Source organism: Archocentrus centrarchus, chromosome 17 (genome assembly GCF_007364275.1).
Source record: "Archocentrus centrarchus isolate MPI-CPG fArcCen1 chromosome 17, fArcCen1, whole genome shotgun sequence".
Lineage (NCBI taxonomy): Eukaryota > Metazoa > Chordata > Actinopteri > Cichliformes > Cichlidae > Archocentrus > Archocentrus centrarchus.
Window position 1 is genome coordinate 12,730,338 of NC_044362.1, and position 15,054 is coordinate 12,745,391.

At 40.6% G+C, this 15,054-nt stretch overlaps 1 protein-coding gene and 1 pseudogene across 1 annotated transcript; both read right to left on the bottom strand.

Moving 5' to 3' along the window:
* Nucleotides 1-22: 22 nt before the first annotated feature.
* On the bottom strand, nucleotides 23-2,962 carry LOC115795981 (ubiquitin-60S ribosomal protein L40-like). Its single transcript, XM_030752147.1, has 5 exons — nucleotides 2,921-2,962; nucleotides 2,484-2,595; nucleotides 943-1,029; nucleotides 763-865; nucleotides 23-162 (listed from the first exon to the last, which is right to left on the bottom strand). The coding sequence occupies exons 2-5, from the start codon at nucleotides 2,584-2,586 to the stop codon at nucleotides 69-71; spliced, it is 387 nt and encodes a 128-aa protein (XP_030608007.1). The 5' UTR covers nucleotides 2,587-2,595; nucleotides 2,921-2,962; the 3' UTR covers nucleotides 23-68.
* Nucleotides 2,963-4,144: 1,182 nt separating this feature from the next.
* Nucleotides 4,145-15,008, bottom strand: LOC115795980 (ceramide synthase 2-like; annotated as a pseudogene).
* Nucleotides 15,009-15,054: the final 46 nt, after the last annotated feature.

Sequence of the window (15,054 nt, forward strand, 5' to 3'; positions counted from 1 at the left end):
AATGAACTACTCTCAGTATTTCTTCTCAAAAGGCTTTATTGAGAACATTGGTTACTGAATCCAGCTGTTTACTTCAGCTTCTTCTTGGGTCTGACGTTGCTGGTGTGTCCACACTTTTTTTTGCGGCAGTTGACGGCGCGTGGATGCAGACGAGCATAGCACCTAAGATGGATGGTACAAATGTTTAGATCAAAAATGACATTCACCGTTTCTGGAAGCTGCAGGTCACTGCTTTACTGAGGCTTTAATGACTCACTGCTAACATTCAAGCTGGAAACATCGAAGCTTGTTATACTCTGCCAGTCAAGATAAAACGCCACCACTGAATTACAATGAATGTTCTCCAAAGGATCTAACCAACCACTCAGTAATAATCTACCATTGCTAAAAATGTATTTTTTTATTATTATTTAATACTAATGGTAGGTCTCTTTATATATTTAATTCATCTCATTCTTTACAGTGTGACCACTTGTGTGTATCTATAATCTGCACACCACTTCCTTACAGCAGGTCATTTTGCAGAGATTAAAACTCAGGCTGTAAGGAACAACTTTAATTTGAGACATTAAGCTTTCTCATAGATTTTTTACTTCTTCGGACCTTCTCCGCACAACCTGGAAATAGATGAATTCAAGCCAAATCAGTTTTAAGCAATCTGCTCAAAACATTTTGAATACTTTTATGTCTTTTATCCTCTCACATATCTGAAAATGGGTTCAATCTCACTACTACAACAGTGTGCTGGGTTTGTATACAGACTTGCGGCAGATCATCTTATCACAGTTGTACTTCTGAGCCAGCTGCTTCAGCGACGGCTCAATGATGCCCCCTCTCAGGCGCAGGACAAGGTGGAGGGTGGACTCTGGGAGAGAAAAGGAAATAGGTAAATAACCATCAACACATATAATACTACTTTGCTTTCATGCTGGTGGAATCTACCTTTCTGGATGTTATAGTCTGCCAGGGTGCGTCCATCCTCAAGCTGTTTCCCAGCAAAGATCAGACGCTGCTGATCAGGAGGGATACCTTTAGAGGGAAAAATGACTCACATCAGATGTAGAAAGTAACCTAATGTTAACAGCTACTTTGGGCTGCTGTCTATAGTATTAAGTATAACATAAACTTTATTTCATCACTTGAATCCCAGTTTGTGTACTACTAATACATACACCAAGCTTTATTAGTAACAGCTCTTAGATAAGATAAGATAAGATAAGATAAGATAAGATAGTGTTTATTTGTCACATGCACAGTTATACACAGTACAATGCACAGTGAAATGTATTTTGTACCTGCAACCATATATACACACACATATAAATAAGAAGAATAAAAATAAAAAAAAGTAATTCACACTATACACTATACTCTATATACTATACACTATACACACTTTTAAATTATAATATTTACACTGTGCAATAATGGTCCAGTTAGGGCTCAGAGTTGAGCAGACGGATGGCTTGTGGGTAAAAACTCTTCTTCAACCTTTCAGTCTTAGTCGTCAGGCAGCGGTAACGCCGGCCTGATGGAGCAGGGAGAAGAGAGAGTGTCCGGGGTGGCTGGGCTGTTTTAGGATCTTCATGGCCCTCAGCCTGCACTGCTTGGTGTAAATGTCCTGCAGGTTGGGGAGGGTGGTTCTGATGGTCCGTTCAGCTGAACGAACCACCTTTTTAGGGCCATGAAGTCCTGCTTGGTGCAGTTTCCCATCCAGGGGGTGATGCTCCCACGCATGATGCTCTCAATGGTGCAGGTGTAAAAGTTCCTGAGCACCTTGAGTGGGAGCTTGAAGTCTCTCAGCCGCCTGAGGAGGTAGAGACGCTGTCTGGCCTTCTTCACAGTGATGTTTATGTGATGAGTCCAGGACAGGTCCTGTGAGATGGTCACTCCCAGGTATTTGAAGGTGTCCACTCTTTCCACCTCAGCACCACTGATGACAAGTGGATGGTAGTCCCTCTGCTGCTTCCTGCTGAAGTCCACGATCAGTTCCTTTGTTTTGCTGACGTTGAGCAGGAGGTGGTTTCTCCTGGCACCAGTTCTCCAGGCGGGAGACCTGGGAGATCTTCAGAACTGGGTTGGACCCTTTTGCCTTCAGAACAGACTTAATTTTTTTGTGGCATAGAGTCAACAAGGTGCTGGGGAAAAAATGTTTTATCTACATAAAAACTAAATAAAATTAAAAAAAAAAAAAGTTTACAAAGTGCTTTGAAAGACAAACAAAAGCAGGATGCTGAATTTAAATAAACATGACTACAAAGATACGAGAAAAAAGTAGGTCTACAATAAAAATGTGTTTTCTATGTGATTTGAAGGAAGTAACAAATTTTGGGAGTGTTATCAGGCAGGTCATTCCAAAGCCACAGAGCCTTGATATTATCTTTAAATTTAAGTCTCCATTATGAAATGGCCATACGACATGCAAAGGAACAGGTTTCTTGGTGCTTCAGTTAAAAAGCATACTACAGCACAGGGTAGCCTACCTTCTTTGTCTTGGATTTTGGCTTTGACATTCTCGATAGTGTCACTGGGCTCCACCTCAAGGGTAATGGTTTTACCGGTGAGTGTTTTCACAAAAATCTGCATCTTTGGTTACTAAAAAGAAGATATAAAATGTGTGAAATCTATGGGCCAGCAAACACACAGAATTCCTGTTTGAAGCCAGCTGAGGTGGCACTCTTAAACATGCTGTTTGGCCTGTTCCTGCACTAACAAGTACATCCTTCTATTCATGAGTACACAAATGTATTTGGAACATTTTCACTTAAAAAAAAAATTATATCATAACACTTATTAACAAAGCAAACATACAAATGATATAAATCCAGTGTAATGATGTTTTAACACTGCAAGCCTCGTGCAGTTTCCCAACAAAAATAACAGTTTCAGAAGTTGAGGAGAAGAAAGCTCGTATGCTTACCATTCACCAGCAGCTCAGGAAAACAGGAAGTCGATGAGCACAGCACCGAGCTTAAGAGGGAGAACGAGATAATCCCCTGGAGGTTTTTTTGTTTTGTTTTTTTATCTGCTGTGCTGACACCTCTGCGCAGGTAGAGTATCTAAGGTTGGTATGAGACTCACAGGTTCTAACATGTTGTTCATTAATTGGCATGCGCTATGATGTTTGACAGTAAATCGATTAACAGAAATACAGCTCCATTCAGAATTACAAAATACATAATGATCAAATAATGATTATTTAAAAAAAAAAATCATAAATGTTGGTTGTCCCTGGGTGGGCTTTAACCACCAACCTCATGGTTAACAGCCAAATGCACTAACTGCACCAAAAATGGCAACTGGTATCCTGACAGGGGAGGAAGAAGAAAAGCAAGTGAAACAGGTGAAAAGGAGCGAGAAAAGGGAAGGAAATTATGTTTTATGATTTGATCTTCATAACCAACATTCCAAGTGTTGTTTTTTAGAAATGCCTTCAACTTTTTATTCTGTACATAATTTAGAGAAGAGTCATTTCCAAGTCACTGGTTCAAGTCCTGCTTTTGGCAGAAATTGAAAATATAACTATCCGTTCAAGTTTACTTTAATAGAAATGAAGTCATCTGTTTAAACACTGTTAATAAAATATGAGCGATTACTGACACTTTCACCCACATGACATACAATAAAGGAGAGAAATTAAACCCTTTCTTGTGAACAGATGGATGGATGTATTGATTGACTACATCCCCCCACAAATCAGGAGCTACAGACATTTTGGAACAAGGCTTTTACAACAGAACTGATTTAAAATAAAGACCATAATGCTTTTTATCTTTTCTTCTTCTGCAAAATTTGTAACTAAGTGTGCATGAAAACTACTTCATAAGAAAGAGGTCTTGCAAAATGATTTATTGGCCATTTTGCAAATTGACTCTTTCCACATGCTTCAGTGTTGTCCTGGAACATGCCAGCAGATGGCGATGGACAACAGCAGTGATGGTTACACAGCATGACTTCAGTACTGCTAACAGAGTATAATGCTGTCGATAGCCACCTTTCTTTTCTTTATATTCTGCTTCAATTGAGCAGACAGACAACTTAGCAACAAAATGCTGTATTTCCATGTATGCTTGTACATATTTCAATAAATCTCTGCTCCAACTTCCCATTTTCCCAGCAATATATAAAGAAATGAGGGATGGCTCAAGACTTTTCCACAGTACTTTAATTCTACAGAATCACATATTGAAATATTTAGTCTTGAACATCACAAAAGAAACAAACGTAGAAAGACTAAACCATCATTTTATTTAAAGCCTTTAAATGTCAGCTGAACATATGTAACAGTATTTTACAGTTTTTAAAGAGCACTTCTATCTATATTTGAACATACGTTAACCTACTCATTTATTTTAATCTCCCTGTTAGTGATCTTATATTTCCAAATATTACTATAATATTATGAATAAAACCATGTGCAGTGAAGGCTACAGTGGACATTAGCAAGCACAAAACAGTTCCAAGATTTTACTTCACATAAAGGCTGCCATCCCTCTTCAAAGAGAAATGAGCTATGAACGATCATTGTACAGTGTTACTGAGGCTGAGCAGTGACTGAAACTCAGGATTGTGCTTCCTGTGTGTAGCAGAGTGGTGCAGCGAAAGCGTGTGCTGGGCCCATAACCCAGACGTCGATGGAGTGAAGCCGTCCTCTGCTGTGACAGCTGCTTTACAGAGATTGTTTGCTGGTTTTGTTCATCTCACAATTAAAAGTGAAGCACGGTAGCATCATCCAACACACAGACACAGCTCTGATAGAGCACACCCAGTTCACATTTGTAAATCAAACAAGCGGCGGAAGCTTTTACTGAGCTTTACGCATTCTGTCGACTACAGACGACCTGTGGTTGGTCAGGTTATTAAGGACACAACTGTTGGTCAGCATTGATAGTCTGGAGTTAAGAGAGTCTTTGCTTTTCTCCCAGTAACAGTCACCCCCTTGGTCCTTGTTTTCCTCTCCTCCTTTATCCTCCTCTTCTTCTTCAATCTCACTTTCTTCATCACTGCGTTCATCTTTTTCCAGCTGAGGGCAGAAGCAGAAGGTTTCAAATTACAAAGCTGTGAAAATGGTCCAGTACGAATTAGCAAATGACACCGATTTATTTTCTCATAACCACAGGGCTGTGGATCAGACCATAAAGCTGATTGTGGTTCAGTTTTCTTGATGTGATGTTCACTGGGTGCTTTTTATTTGTTCTGCTTGCTTGTTTGCATTTATTCATACTGTATATGCATACATTTAACTGGGCTGCACTGCACAGTAGCATCAAGTTTAATGTCAATTTGAAATGCAAAATAAGAAAAGAAAAGAAAAGAAAAAAAGCATTTTAAACATTTAAATATTAATATAAATATAAATGCAGCCCTTACTATGCTGCTGGTTCTCACCTTGCCTTTCAGGAACTTACAGACCATGCGCAAGATTAAGCCAGCCCAGAAGATGTGAAGGGCTTGCAGCACCATTAGCAGGATGTTAAAAAAGTAGTAGCCAGCAAAGGGCTCAAACACCTCCATGGATAGTACCAGAGTGGTATGAATGATTCTGTAAGTATTCAAACAGTTGGAGTCAAGTTTCTGACAAGAGAGTTACAATTCATCTGAACTTTATGAATTTACTAACAAAAAAGGTGGAATTATCGCTTACTTGCTGGGAAAAATCACCAACCGAGTCACAAGGAAGACCACAGCAAACACAACAAACAGTGTGTCACATGTTTTCCTCCAGCCAGCGCCGTAGTTGAACATCTTTGCAGACTGCACAAATAATAACCACGTAATAAAGTCACATAAACAATAACCTAACAATAGCTCTATGTGGAACAAACTCACCACGATAATTGAATTTTTAGTCAAAGCATTTTGCAAAAAGCTTTAATGAGCCAAAGCAGAGGATTTGAATATTAGAATAATAGGGAAATGTTTTCAGGAGAGAGTTTCCTGAGAAGGTTTCCATACAGAGAGCAGAACACTATGTACTGTGTCGGGACGTGTTATCGGCATTATTTGTGTGCGTTTATAGTTGTTTTTGCCTGCTGTTTTCTCAAACTCAGTGCAAAAATAAAGCACCAAGCAGCCCAGGTTTGGAAGTACCTTCTTGTGTTTCCCATGCACAATCATGTCTTTTGCACAGGTTAACAAAGGCCACCACTGTTAGCTATCAGGACACAGTCACAGGATCCTTCTGCTCAAGGAAGTTTAGTTTCCTGCAGGCTACTGCAGAGACCTTAGATGCATATTTTAAGAATAGCCTAAACTGCAGTGTGAACTACTGATTGTAGTTTATGGAGGCAGTTTTTCTTATTTATTTCACTTTCCTGCATTAATGTAGAAAACTGGCCAGTGTGAATATTATATTTTTAAAGACTCTTAAAGAGTTTTTGGCTGCACATATGAAAAAAAAGACCCTTTATCTAATTTCTGCACTGTAAATGACCTTTATTTAATTTCTGTAGTATAAACGAAAGCACGTTACCTCTAGCAGGATGTCAGAGGAGTCGTGGAGCAGCATGACCAAGGTGCCGATGCGAACGTAGTTGGCACAATAGGAGAAACTAAGCAGGAAGATGGTAGCCAAATGGTGAATCACCTGCTCCTTAAAATCCTGGCAAGGCAAACATTTAGTGAGCATCTCCACAGTAAAACAAAAGAACCTTCAGATGATAACAGAAGAAATAAGATTCCCGTTTCTTCAGTCACTCATTAACCACATGCAGGGTAATTTTATTCATTAAAGCAGAAGTGAAGTGAGTGAAGCATGAAATATGACCACAGTGAAGCCAATCTCATCCTAATAGCTAACTTCTCTAAAGGGCAACTGAGACAGGAGGAAACCTGGCAACGCACTCTGTGGTCGATTGTGTGACATGTGCAACTCAGTCAGCAGCAATCTGTATATAAACTCTGGTGTGTTTAAAAGGACAGTGCACACAGTGAATCAGCTGCTAACAATGCAATGCTTGCGTAACATAACGGGGCGTTCATTGCACAAGCACTTCCGTTTAAATAAACATTTTACAATGTGCTGTTGGGGCTCCACATCCTTACCTTCCTCTTGATGTCCACAGAGATCCGAAGGAGCAGAGAGCCATAAAATCCCAACTCCAGCATGTAGTACCAGTAATGAGCTCTCTCCATGGGCTGAGGAGGAAGCAAAATTCTTAAAAGTGATTTAAAAAAACAAACTTGGACATTTACTACTGACTTAAAAATAGTAATGGTAAATGGACTGGCTCTTATATAGCGCTTTTCTACTCAGTCAGAGCACTCAAATAGTAAGCACTTAAATATAATTAGAAACTATTTTGACAGTTGATAGACTGCAGGTACAATCCCTAAAATCAAAAATGGCAACAAAAACAAAATCACTGATTCCAGCATTTAAACATGTAAACTAATTAGGTGTTTTTCTTTTGATGCTGGATTTCTGGTCGCATCAAACGGCGACTACAGCATCTGCAACACAATATAGGAAATTAACCCCATAAAGATATTGTAGTGAACTTGTACACGGCACATAACTGTGCACACAGTAACTCCTGCCCTTCATGAAGGCTTTTTGCCTCCTCAAGTCTAAGCAACGGATTTTGTTTTGAGTCCCACCACCGTAACATATCAGGGTGGGGTAATGGTGGATAGGACTACATCCAATTTCACTGCACATTTACAATAACATTAAAGATATATTATTATTATTACTAAATACACGATATTGTTCAATTTTCTAAATATAGAACCAGGGTGAGTTAACTATCAAACTAATGCATCTTCATGGCCAAAGTTAATCATCAAGACAAATAAGAAACTGCATAAATATGATTAATTTCTTTATAATAAGCCATTCCTCATCAGGGCCTCCAATCCTTGACTTGTGTCATTTTACTCCTGGTTTTATATTTTTTTGTTTTTCTTTATTTGACGTGACAAACCTTGTGATTTGGATCTTGAAATATAAATAAATTTACTGACTTTAGCTCTGCAGTGTGAGTGGGAAAGTATAGAGTTACTATATTGTGCTTGTTTTACATCTCCTCAGTAAAACAAGTTTAATTGGATTATTTATATGCACACAGGTTACAGTTTCCAAGTAAAGAATGAGGCTTTTCAATTCATGTCTTACTTTATCTTTTCTGATTATAAAGAACATCTCACTGGAGACTAATTTAATGCAGCAGCTAATTTAATGTTTTACTAAAATAGTCATGTGATGTAAATAATGTCTTCACCTGAACTGGATACTGCCTCCAACAATCCCTGTGGTCCCAGAACCAGGATCTCTGTAGAGACGAGGACAAGAAAAAGTATAGAAGAAGCCCGAGCAGGTGGAAATGCATGAAAGGACTGAAATAACACCAATTTTCAGATTATGTTCATTTGTTTTGACTTATTTACAAATGATAGTTTTAGCATCAATAGTATGGATACAGTGTCATTGCTGTAAAATGTTTTTAACACTCACATCAATTAGGCAGGACAATCCAGCCAGGAAAGCTGTGAGGTAGAAGAAGAACCTCCAACTGCAAGATACCAACTGAGGTAAGAAATTCTGACCAAACAAAAGCCAACAGCGGAAAAACTGTCTCTGTTTAGAGAAGTAACTCATGCATAATTAGTAGAGTGCTTGAGAGCTTTCCCAGGAGTGGGCTTTGCAGTGGGTGGTGGAGGGTCTACTCTTGAAGGAACTCGTCTGTAACTGGACAGAAGTGTGGAGGGAAAACACTTACGCAGCTTCACCAAACTTCTTGGTTTGACACGGCCTGTCTTGGTTCCTGCGACGCCTGAACCACGTCTCGATTTGTCTCTGCGTTTTGCCGCACAGGAGCATCAAGTTAACAATGTCACTCTGAAACAAAAACAACACAGAAACAGATGAGCTGGAGCGAGCGATGCTGGATGACATTGAGCACAATGTGGAAAAAAAAATGGTGCACATGAAGGAGGACATGAGAGGAAGAAGAAACAAATGAGGGCTGTGGAAACTTTTCCTTTATTAAGCTTAAATCAACCAAAAACAGACACAAATAAGAATAAGAATAACTTAATTGATCCCAGAGGGAAATTCATATATCTGACATGGCTCATCCGCTATTTGCATGAGAATTGAAAAGCCTGATGACTGTGGGTATGAATGGTTTTCTGAGAGGAAACTTCCAGTACTGTTGTTTCTTTGTTCCATAAAGATGTTATAAAGTGGGTGATCAGAGTTGTTCAGGATGGCTTCTAACATCTTTAGTGTGCTTCAGAAATCTATTATCATTTCCTTCATCTTAGAGGTGTTCAATATGAGGTGGTTTTTGTGACTCCAACCGCTGAAGGCTTTAACAAGATCCCAATATTCAGATTCCTGTCCATTCCTGATACACACCACAATGGCAGTGTCATCTGAGTATTTCTAGATGTGGCAGGGCTCAGAATTGTATTTGAAGTCTGCTGTATACAATGAGAAACGGAATGGAGCCAGGACAGTCCCCTGTGGAGCCCCCATGCTTCTCGTTACTGTCCCAGAAACACAGTTCCCCAACCTGACAAACTGTGGCCTTTCTGTCAAGTAGTCCCTGATCCAGGAAACAAAGAAACATATCTCTGTGAGCTTGTCTTTGAGATTAATTGGTTGGTAAAGCATGTAGAGGGCAGCATCATTTAACCCAATATGTGGTTTGTATGCAAACTACTGGGGATCAAGTTTGCCTTTGACCTGAAGTCTCAGTAGGCTTTGTGCAATGTAGGGCCACAGGTCTGTAGTCATTTAGCTGTAGCCAGCACCACAATGCACCAAAAATATCACAGCGAGCCGAATAAGTGAGATCATCTTTGTACCTGCTGGTGTGTTATGTTTTTAAAACCAATTAGCGATCTCCTGCAGGCTTAAAAAATCAGATATGCTGAGTTGAATGCACTAAAACACTCTTAAAATATTTTTTCAGTATTTAGAGGGAAAGAAAATGTGAGTAATCTGCTGGACTCATTTCTACTTTATACAAAAGCTGATGAGAACAAAGAGGGTGCATGACTCCTGTACATGTGAGGTGAGTTTCCACCCCAGGCCTGGTTTTCCAGGAACTATCCCACTACTTGTGTTTTCTCCTCTGATCCCGGCAGCAACTAAGTGTTGGAAGGAAAAGATATGAATGGACCTTTAAGAAGCTTGAAACCCATAAACTTCTTTTTTTCAGTGTGCCCAGAGAATAAAGAGCAAATAAGGTAAATAATATGCCCTTTATTGGTGATTTATAGAGTAGCTGGTAGCTGAGGAGCTAGTTTTAACTGCTTAATATACTTTTTAGTCATGTAGCTTCCAACAGAGTCGCCAGGCCTCCTTCACAGGGTCACAAGATAAACCTGAGGGGTTGTGAGGTGTTGTAGGGGAGAGGAAAAACAAAATGCCCTTATACACAAATTTAAATTTCAAAAGAAAACACTTGAGAGGTTTAGAGGGGAAACATCTCTTTGGCTAAACTCCTGAAGATATCTGAAAGTGACAAGGAGTTGTTTTAATCTTTTTAAATCAAATTTGGCAAAAGGGACCTGGAACTCTATCACTGACTGAAAAAAAAAAAAAAATCCCTCAGATTAAACAGCATGTGTGCAGAGGCCTGCTCTGACTCACCTGTGTCGGCTGCCTGCTCCTCTGGGTGTAAACGACTCCAGCTTGGAGAGGGGGTAGCAGTCACTTTCAATCTATTCTTCACCCCAAGACATCTGGCCATGGGTGGAGCAAAAAACCTGGGGGCAGAGAGAACAAAAGGCAGCTCAGATGAGGAGGGATACTCAGGGCTATTTAGCTGTAAATAGAATGCTGGGCAGCCGGCATGTGATTGCATTGGATGTATTGTATTACCACTCAAAACAGTTAAAAAAAAAAAAAACTCCATTAGACTAAAGCATTGTCACAAACCTGCAAACAAGGCTGCTTTTATTAGTTCATTTCATTATGAGATACAACATTTTCAGTATGATTAACAACCAATTTGAGTCTCCTGATGTGTGTTTTGCTTGCTTGCTTAAAGCTATTATGTTTAATTACCATCATTTGGGTTTGAACATCTCTAAAATTCTCCCTTGATTCCTTTCTGTTTGTATTCCTCTCTTTTAAGTCCTTTTTTTCTCTCTCCCAATGCTAACAATGCCAGCTCTGCTCTCCCAAAACACCTGTTCACCTGTCCCACAGCTCGGATCCTCTTACAGCCCTCTTTATGACACTGGATGCTTGGCCATAGTCAGTAAATGCTGTGTGACTCTTTTTTTCTTCACTGGTGATAACAACCGCAGATGACTGTGTTTTTTGAAAAGAGACATGTAAGTAGTCTCCTATTTCTGCTTAGGTGGAATAAAGTATTTGTCAAAGCTACACGCTCTGCTGCAGACCCTTCACTATCTCAAACACTCACTCGACCTTATCAGAACAAAGAGGGCTTGTGTGGTACCTTTCAAACACGTAGCGGAGGGCTACAAAGCCTAGGGCGAGGGGCAGAGCTATGAGAAGGTCCTGGGGTCTGGGACGATCAGAATCCGCCAGCTGCTCCATGTCTCTCCAGGTCACACCAGGAGGAAGCCAGAAGTCCTCCTTCCAAAGATCAGGCAGCAGCTCCATTTTTCTGAGGCACAGATGAAGAAGAAAAAAGTGAAACATGGTGGACAGGATGCTTAAACTAGAGCTTTCCACATAGTTCGAGCTTTCCATCTATGTTGGAGCTCAAACCTGAGCTCCAACATAGATGATGTCATCCAGGTAAAAGAGACCTTGTGCTAGTTAGTGTCACATGAGAGCGAGCAGACAGCAGGAGGATCACTATGTTGGTATGTTATAAACATCCTTGGATTGCTTTTGGGGGGAGAGAGTGTAATATTTACCTCACTACCTCAACTACAGTTCCACAGGATCTTAGCTCAGTCATTCCCAACCACCTTTGTGGGCCTATCGCATTTTGACCTCGGGACTTCCATGTCATACTCGGCCCAGATGTTCCTGTATACTATGCCAGGCACTTGGTTAAGGTGTTCCATGTATGCCCTGCCTGCTAGCATCTTGCATCGTGCTGTTATATCCTGGATTGTCTCAGGGGCATCTCTGCACAGCCTACACCTGGGGTCTTGCCTGGTGTGGTAGACCCCAGCCTCTATTGATGTTGTGTTTAGAGCTTGTTCCTGTGCTGCCATGATTAGTGCCTCTGTGTTGTCATTCAGTCCAGCTTTGTCCAGCCATTAGTAGGATTTTTCGATATCAGCCACTTCTTCTATCTGCCAGTGGTACATGCAGAGGTATGCAGAAGTCCTTCCATGATGGTTCCTGTTCTTTCTCCTCTTTTTCTTGGCTTTCTGCTACCTGAGGTATTCACTAAGAACATGATCAGTTGTGGCCATCTTTCTGATTTATTCATGGACCTTTGTTGTTTCAATCCAGGATAGTGGTTCTGACACTCACTAGGTCTCAGCTTGGCATTTGCAGCATTCCTAGCGACCTCTTTATGGTTCCCATTTGCCTGTGGGATTCCAAGGTATTTGTAGCTGTCTTCAACATTTGCAATGTTTCCTTCTGGTAGTGCATTCCCCTCAGTTCTGACTACTTTCCCTCTCTTTGTTACCATCCGACTACACCTCTCCAGTCCGAATGACATTCTGATGTCATTGGTGTAGATCCTAGTGGTGTGGATCAGTGAATCGATGTCTTGTTTACTCCTGGCATACGACCTGATGTCATCCATGTAGACGGGGTGGCTGATGTTTGCTTCATTGTGTCATCAGCATCTGTATCCAGTCTTGTGAATGATCTGGCTGAGGGGGTTCAGGACTACGCAGAACAGTAGTGGGGACAGAGCATGTTCTTGGTAAATCCCTCACTTAATGGTGACTTGTCAAATTGGCTTGAAGTTGGCCTTTATAGTGTTGAGTTCCTGATGAAGGCTCTTAGGGTCCTGTTGATCTTGTATTGGTCTAGGCATTCCAGGATCCATGTGTGTATCTCTTCAGAGTACTGTATACTGTATCTCTTCCAATTCATTATCATGTATTGTGCATGTGCCTGTTCATCTTAACTGCTATGATATCTGACAGGAGCATCTATGTTGTGCTGAGGTGGGTTATTAGCTGGTAGTTGGATGGGACCGGTCCCTTCTGGGGATCCTTGGGGATCAGGACTGTCCGCCCTTCGGTCAGTCATTCTGGGTGCATCCTATCCATTAGCAACTGGTTCATTTGTGCTGCCAGGTGCTCATGGAGTGCAGTTAGCTTCTTTAGTCAGTAGATGTGAATCATGTCAGGGCCTGGTACTGTCCAATTCTTCATATGCGAGACTCTTACTTGAATGTCTGATTGAATGTGCTGGTTACTGGAGCCTGTTCAGGGAGGGTGCTGTGGTCTGCTCTTAGATCCACTAGCCACACACATTGGTGTTGTGTGTTGCATCCTTCTCCCATCTGTTCTTCCAGTATTTCTCCATCTCCAGCCTTAGTTCGGGTGCTGTTCTCGTATTGTTCCCCTGACACTGAGAGTACACGTTGGATAGTTCAGCGGAGAACATCTGGTTTATTCTCCTGGCTTCTATCTCTCTGGTCTTCCTCTTCAAGTGGTTAGCCAAGGCTGTGACTCTTTGCTTGGCAGTGCTGTACTTCTTAGGAACCTTTCTCTTCATCACACCTTTCTGCAGCTCTGATAGCTGGCTAACTTCCCTCCATGCTGCCTTGATCTTAGCATCTAGTCTTCTTCTTCATTGAGGGCACTGCTCCTTGTGGTCCTTGCTGTCCTTCATCTTACAGACAAGCATCTCAAGGATCCCTTGGTGTGGTATAGATCAATTGGTTGGTTTCAGTGATGATCACAGTAGGGATTGCCCTCAGTGCTGCAGTCACATCGTCTAGTAGACTTTCAGAGGGTACTTCACGTAGTCTTGGTAATCTGCCACAGAGGGTCCAGGTTTCCAGCTTAGCCATGAACTTCTCTTTCAGGTCACCTGTACTAGTTGTTCTTGGGGGGTTGATTCTGGCTTCTGACGTCCTGGCTCCCCCTTGCTGTAGCATTTGTGTGGTACCTCATCAATCTCTAGTGGTGACAGCAGTTGCTTCTTGCGGATGTTAGAACACTGAGCTACGAGTTGTTTCAATGTTAAGCTGGATGATGGGTGTGGAAGAATCCATAGGGCCCACATCTAATTCATGTAACCCCTTTCACTGGCATTACATCTGTAGTAGCATTTCAACAGTTCCCAATTCTCATCTGGTGTCCATTTATGCATTTATGCCACATCCTTGTTCCAGCAGCCCATATATATTATATATATAATTATATATCTATATGTATATTATATATAATATAGTATATATATATATATATATATATATATATATATATATCTATTATATATATATATATATATATATCTATATATATATATATATATTGTATATATCTATGTATCTCTCTATTATGTGTATATATATCTTGTCTATCTCTCTGTCTCTCTGTGTGTCTGTCTCTCTCTCTCATCTCTCTCTCTCTCTCTCTCTCTCTCTCTCCTCTCTCTCTCATAGATATATATTGTATCTTATATAATATAGATAATATATACCATATATCTATATATATATATATATATATATAAATTCCTAGATACAAAATGACCCACAATGAGAAAATGATTGTCCTACAAAAGAAGAATAAATTATACTATCAAGCAATAAAGCGCAAGTGAATAATGACCGTCTTGACTGGCTTTATAAACCAGACGTCTAAGCAAAGTGCAGAGAAATAGCCTACTGCACTTCAATCGCTATTTCCACGGATAAACGCACCAAGGTGCAGTGAGAGAAACGGATCCACAGCAGAACACCTACCAGTCAGCACCGCCGTGTGACTTACGAACCGAGTAATGTGGCAGAAATCTCAATAAAATCCAACTTAACCGTGATTGTGTTTGAGCCCTGCGTGGCTGAGGATGCGCCGCGGTGCCGCTGTATACTGAAGGCGACAGCAGAAACGAGCCGCTCGGTCGTCATCGCGCTCTAACAGCTGTCAAGTTAACGACATTTTTTTTTTTTTTTTTTACAAAGAAACGGAAGCTGTGAG